The 6,027-nt window shown below is 41.8% G+C and overlaps 1 protein-coding gene across 1 annotated transcript; it reads right to left on the bottom strand.

Moving 5' to 3' along the window:
• Positions 1 to 3,021: 3,021 nt before the first annotated feature.
• Positions 3,022 to 5,677, bottom strand: rps16 (ribosomal protein S16). Its single transcript, XM_049566923.1, has 6 exons — positions 5,581 to 5,677; positions 5,440 to 5,491; positions 4,766 to 4,867; positions 4,341 to 4,437; positions 4,193 to 4,240; positions 3,022 to 3,208 (listed from the first exon to the last, which is right to left on the bottom strand). The coding sequence occupies exons 2-6, from the start codon at positions 5,485 to 5,487 to the stop codon at positions 3,063 to 3,065; spliced, it is 441 nt and encodes a 146-aa protein (XP_049422880.1). The 5' UTR covers positions 5,488 to 5,491; positions 5,581 to 5,677; the 3' UTR covers positions 3,022 to 3,062.
• Positions 5,678 to 6,027: the final 350 nt, after the last annotated feature.

The following is a 6,027-nucleotide window of genomic DNA, read 5'->3' as shown; positions in this document are numbered from 1 at the left end:
AGAATGTTTTACTCTGTTATTTCAGTTACTGAAAAAGGGGCAGTTTTGCTGCTTTTACAGTTGTTAAGCGCATTCCCCGTCCAACTCCAGCCATGATACACGCATTATTTTGCGAGAGAAACAGAGATGGGGGGCAATTTTCCCATCACAAAGAGAAAAACCGGCACAAACATCAATTTTGACACAGCTTTGTGCTCCTCCTGCCTCTGTTCCCGGCAACTCGCTGCATTATCCACATTAGTTTCATCTCTGTTGTCAGTCCTTACAACAGCACACACACACACAGCCCATTTCCACAGGCACAGAATGTCACCGGCACAGCGTTATGGCCTTTAGAGGTGAGGCAGCAGACAGGGGCAGAAAATAAACAGTAGTAAACAACAGTAGCAGTGGGGAGTGGGCTTCCCTGCTGTGTTGATTATTGGAGGGCTGTACACAGGCCTGATCCCCCCGGGAGCTCGCAGAGCGGGAACGGCTGCTTCAGGCTGCCCACAGAGAGGCCAACAACATCTGGGCCTCAGCTCAGCTCACCTCATTACACTCCTGTTGTTGTGGTGGTGGAAGTGGAGTGGGTGTTTGTGCATCGACACAGGCAGGAAACAAGGGATGGCAGTAACAAGCAATCAGCAGAAAATGAGGAGAGAGTCCTGTGATTTGATTTTTAAAACGCGAGCCAGGCGAACTAATCGAGAAGCATGAGAGAATAGTGAGAGTTAATGAGTGCGAAGGATTCTTATCGGGGTGGAAAAGACGAAAAAATGACAACAAAACCTGCAGAATAATGAAAACAGCAAGTTTCATTAGTCATTTCCAACACCTGGCAACGTCCCAGCGAGGAAGCATGCATCACATCAGCAGCTGAACACTATGAATATCTGATTTTTAATATAAAAGCCAACAAAGGCTCGGAACAACAGTCAACATTAAATTAATGTTTCCCAGTGTGTTGTTTGCAGAGATTTCAAAGCACAGTCAGCGCGGGTACCGTCACTAGACTTTATTATTTATCCAAACAAGGATACACGCGGCTCGCTCAGAGGCATTCTGGCAAACACAGGATACAGTGTGGGATTGTAATTTAGTGTGTCTTAATCACTCATGTATTTCTTGGTCTGTGTGAGACTTATGAAATGGCAGTGAGCCAGGTTTCTAATGGCTGCTTCCTGGTGAGGGAATGGCTCTGCATCACTGGCTCACTGCTGTCTTCTGGCGCCCTCTGCTGAGGACATGTGGTAGTTTATTATTTAGTAGCTGCAGTGCCTTAAACCTGCCTGTTCTGACTATTTCATCTGTTTATCTTTTATTTTATCACACTGCCAACACAAGAACTATTAAACAAAATGTTGGACAGGCACAAAGTTTTGTAACCGAAGAAAATGTTTAAATTAATTCTCCTAGCACTGGCAAATCTGCTCTGTGACACACAGAACTGATCAGGGTGTGCAACACTTAAGTTTAATCCTTTTAAAGACCTTTATCAGATGATTTTAACCAAATTTAGAAGGATAAAGGTGAGTAGTAAAACCTAAAACTAAAACCACCCAGCCAAACACCAGTGCAGACCAAGCACGCCCCCTCATGGCAACATCTCTCCCTAATGGACCTTTTCACAGCGACATTTTGACTTGTCACAGTAGGAAAAGCACAGGTGAAACTGCTATCATCAACAATGGCTCAGTTCCATTAAGTGTCCCAGCGAGTCTGGAATGCAGCCATCATCGGTGTTGTTGAATACACTCGTGCTTTTCCTACTGTGACATGTCAAAATGTGTGCTGTGAAAAAGCTCTATGGCAGTGTCCCCAATGCGGCAGGGTATCAGAGCTTTTGAGTCCTGCGGGTTGCTAGGTGGGGCACCAGCACATCCCACAGATGCTCGGTAACACTGGGATCACGGGAGTTTGGAGGCCGGATTGACAACTTGAGCTCTGTCATGCTCCTCAGGCCCCTTCCTGAGCAGTTTTTCAGGTGTCGCATGGTGTCTTATAAGCTGAGTGTGGCCATGAGGGAGTGTGCATGTCAAGTGGCATCCACATGAATGTCAGGACCCATGGTTTTTACATTTCATTGTAACAACACGGTTATTGTCAGTGGTTTCATTGTTGTAGCTGATCCGTGTTTATGTGGTCCTGTGCAGAGACACACTGTATGTAGGAATATGGTTATTAAAGTTTGATTTATCTGCAAGTTTTAAGTAAAAGAGCATTACACTCAGTGGTGGGTGTAAAGATGTGTAACATCAGAAATGTGGGCGTTCACGCAGAAGAGCTTGATTTGTTTTGATCAAGACATTTTAATAAATAGATAAATGAAGTGATGTTTGTGGTATTTGAGACCTAACAAATTCAAATTTAAGACGATAAATTGACTTGTAACACTGAATATAAGATGCTTTAGGACTTTAAGGAACTGCAGACACCCATGCTGCATTCAGACAACTTTCACAAGCATTTACACCTTTCAAACCTGAGCACATTGCTTTGGTTTCTTTTAAAACCGTGCGCAAGGCGATGAGCAACTGGGCAAGAAAACAGTAAGTAAAATAATGTGAAAAAGAAAATAGAGAGAGGGGGGAAATGATTAGAAAAATATATATTGTTTTCTCTTTTTTTTTAAACTATTTGTCAGGAATTTTTAGTTACTTTACTTATTTCTTGCTACTTTTTGGGTCATTTCTTGTAGAGCTGCTTATTGACTTTGTTGTGAGTTCTTGAAAAGCAATCAGGCCAATTTGTACAGTGTTTTAAGGATTAAGGAGACAATCATGACATATGCCAACAGTGCCTAGCAACATAATGAATTCATGTTTAAACTGTAGCTTACATTACAATTCACTATAACCAGAATGATTTCTCTGCACTCATACACTGTCAGAGATTTGTAGTTAACCGTTACCTGTACGTCTCTTTGTGCTATATGCCCAAAAAATAACTCCAGTGTTTTGCTCTTGTTGAATCAAGCTACTTCAGACGTTTTTAGCAGGCGATCAGTGAGGTCTTATGAATGAAAAGTGACAAATTAAATTCTTTGTTCCTCCAATTTATTAAGAAAATGTACAGGGGGGTTAACGGTAAGACTTCTGGTAGCGGGCACGAGCTCCAGGTCCACCGAACTTCTTGGACTCGCAGCGACGAGGATCGGCAACCAGCAGGGTCCTGTCGTACTGGATCAGGATGTCCTTGATCTCCTTCTTGGAGGCCTCGTCCACATCTGCAAAGCGACACAAACAATTAGGGTTATTCTGCTGGCGCTTCTCCAACATAAGTGTTCCTATATTCTAAATACTTGGGCTTGTAACAAATACTGCATGTGTAAGAATAAGAAGGTCCTTTATTAATCCCAGTTGGGAAAATTCCATTTCTAAAATACTTCTAATGTAGTAAACACTGTACTGTGTGTGTTCAGATTTTTTTTTTTTTCCACGAAGATTTTTTTGTTGTGAAGGAACTGTTGTAACGCAACCTGCACACAGAATACCAAGCTAAAGGTTTATCAGCTCATGTCCTGTCCTCCATATTTATCTGGAGTCAACGTTAGTCCTGGGCACTGCTCATGAATTATGAGTGATCACTGTGCCAAAGTTTGTTAAATTACTCTAATATAGTATCACCATTCCTTATATAAAGACCTCAAACTCAGCACACGGTTGAAATCTTTAACGCCGCATAACTCACAGCTACAGTTAAGGATCTGCAGGTTAAAATCAACCAGCCGTCAACCTCAGCTCACTCGCCCCTCACATCTGCATACTAGACTCCATTACACAATTCACAATTCTTGAACTCCATCTTTTTAAACTAGTTCACCTAATCTAACTGCATCTTTGAGTGCTGTGCTTCTCATGTTTTTCTGTTGATGTCATTGACAGTTTATTCCTGGTGCTTGTTGCCTACATGTTCTAGTTCTGACTTGACATGATGTAAGGTGACCTTGAGTTGCATGACAAGCAACATTACATTAAATGTATTAATTATTAACATATTTCTTTAAACAGCAACATTAACTTTTAACCTTACATTTCTTCTTTTGGCAAGCTAGTTTGTTAAGGATTACACATTACACTTACACCCGTCACATAAATGTAAAAAACTTCCCACGCGCCCGACCTCAAAACATTTGGTTTCAACATTTTTAAGAACCATTTTCATAAAAGCTTGAGTGATGTTTGTGCACTGAACAAAATGTAATACTCACATTTCTGGTAGTAGGCAACCAGGGACTTGGAGATGGCCTGACGGATTGCTGGAAGACAATAACAACAAAGGATCATAACTCACATTCACTGCTGATGGATTAATATGAGGCAACCAACTCATCCTTTACAAAAGAATATTCTGCTTACCGTAGATCTGTGCGACATGTCCACCGCCCTTTACTCTGACTCTGATGTCAACTCCAGCAAAACGCTCCTTGCCAAGCAGCAGTACTGGCTCCAGAAGCTAAAAAGGGAGCGTACATTAACATCAAACATACTTCTTAAAGAACAGAAAGAATCACAGCAACAAAAACATCTGCAGGTTTTAGAGTTTTACAGGATACTGTTGTGTCCTGGAGCAAAATACTGACATCCAGCTGGTTTCAATGGGTTCTTTGTGTATAATATTGTCAACTTCTAGTCTTAAAAATGCATAGTGTTGAGAAGATAGGTTACCATTGACACCCATGTCCTGCTAAACTGCCCACCCCCCCTGTCACAGGTCCACTCAGTTACAGATGTTACAGGCTCTGCTCTCCATCAGCCATGTGCACCCTGATGTTGGGACTCACCTTGTACTGGAGGGTGGCAGGCTCCACCATATCCAGGGGTCTGCCGTTCACCTTGATCAGTCCATTCCCCCTCTTGCAGTGGGCAACGGCTGTGGCGGTTTTCTAAAACAGAAGCATCAACATCAGATACCATAAAAACATCTTACAGGTAATCTGTTTAGACTCGTATGTCTGTCAATCTCACATTGAATTAGTCGCTTAACTATCATGGCGTCCAACTTGATTCACACATTTGACTGGTAAAATGTGTAGTTTCTTGCACACTGTGATGGGTTAGGGTTGCCGACGTTTACAAGTAAGCGAAATAGCAGTATATTTATTCGTATGGGGAGACACGTGAGCTAAAATCAAAGTTGTCATCCTCTGTAGAGTGTCAGAAGTGCAACAACTGCTAGCAACCAGGCTAGCTAGCTACGCCAGATTTGATCCAATGCACAGCGAAACTGAGCATTTACAGGTGTTTTACGATCATGTACAACAGCAGTGAAGCTTCTGGTAAAATATAAGCACGCTTTAAAACTATATATACCTATTAAAGAGTATAACTAACGGGTCATGTCGGTGTAAAACCACGACACACCACCGCATCATGTTAGCAACTTTAGCTAACGTGCGCTAGCAAGACAGGGCAGCCACAAGCCCTCACGTGGAATATAAGCTATATTTGTACTTACTTTACGTCCAAAAACCTGGACAGATTGCAAAGGACCTTTAGCCGGCATGTTTCTGAAACACACAGACAACAACAGTCACACTACAAACCAGTGAATAAGTATATTTTATACTATTTTAGCGGATCAGGCTGAAGAACATACCGTCTTCAGCTAGGGTGCCGTACGGAGAGACCGACGGGGTTTCAGAAGCCGAACATCAGGGGCTGCTGCGCGACAGTTCAGACGTGCTTTGCGGTAGGATTTGCGACAGTTGCTCTCGCTCTACCGCCATTTTGCCTTTGGTCTTCACAAATTCGGCAGATTTTGACAGAAATAGCTGTTTTTTAATAGAAAAATGTGATTTATTACAACGTTATATTGCAAATTGACTGAACGCACGCATGTGGTGCATCAGTAAGTTTTAAAAGTGAATTTAGGGTGTCTTTTCCGAAAAGATAGTGAGGTTGTAATTTGTTTTTAAAGCTTAGATACTGTGAACACCGGAAATGACTATGTCCTAATGTCAAATACTGCATGTTTGAGTTTTCTGGCAAAAGATAGTATGACAAAATGTTAAGCATTTTTAAAAAAATAATGTTATTAAACTGT

This window comes from Epinephelus fuscoguttatus, linkage group LG22 (genome assembly GCF_011397635.1).
Source record: "Epinephelus fuscoguttatus linkage group LG22, E.fuscoguttatus.final_Chr_v1".
Taxonomy (NCBI): domain Eukaryota; kingdom Metazoa; phylum Chordata; class Actinopteri; order Perciformes; family Serranidae; genus Epinephelus; species Epinephelus fuscoguttatus.
Note: the sequence above shows the minus strand (reverse complement) of the source record. Positions and strands in the feature narration are given on the sequence as shown.

Coding starts and splice junctions, on each gene's coding strand:
- rps16 (XM_049566923.1), bottom strand. CDS start 5,487: ATGCCGGCTAAAGGTCCTTTGCAATCTGTCCAGGTTTTTGGACGTAAA. Junction 4,868..5,439: donor TCCAGGTTTTTGGACGTAAA/GTAAGTACAAAT, acceptor CTTCTGTTTTAG/AAAACCGCCACAGCCGTTGC. Junction 4,438..4,765: donor CTGCCACCCTCCAGTACAAG/GTGAGTCCCAAC, acceptor CTCCCTTTTTAG/CTTCTGGAGCCAGTACTGCT.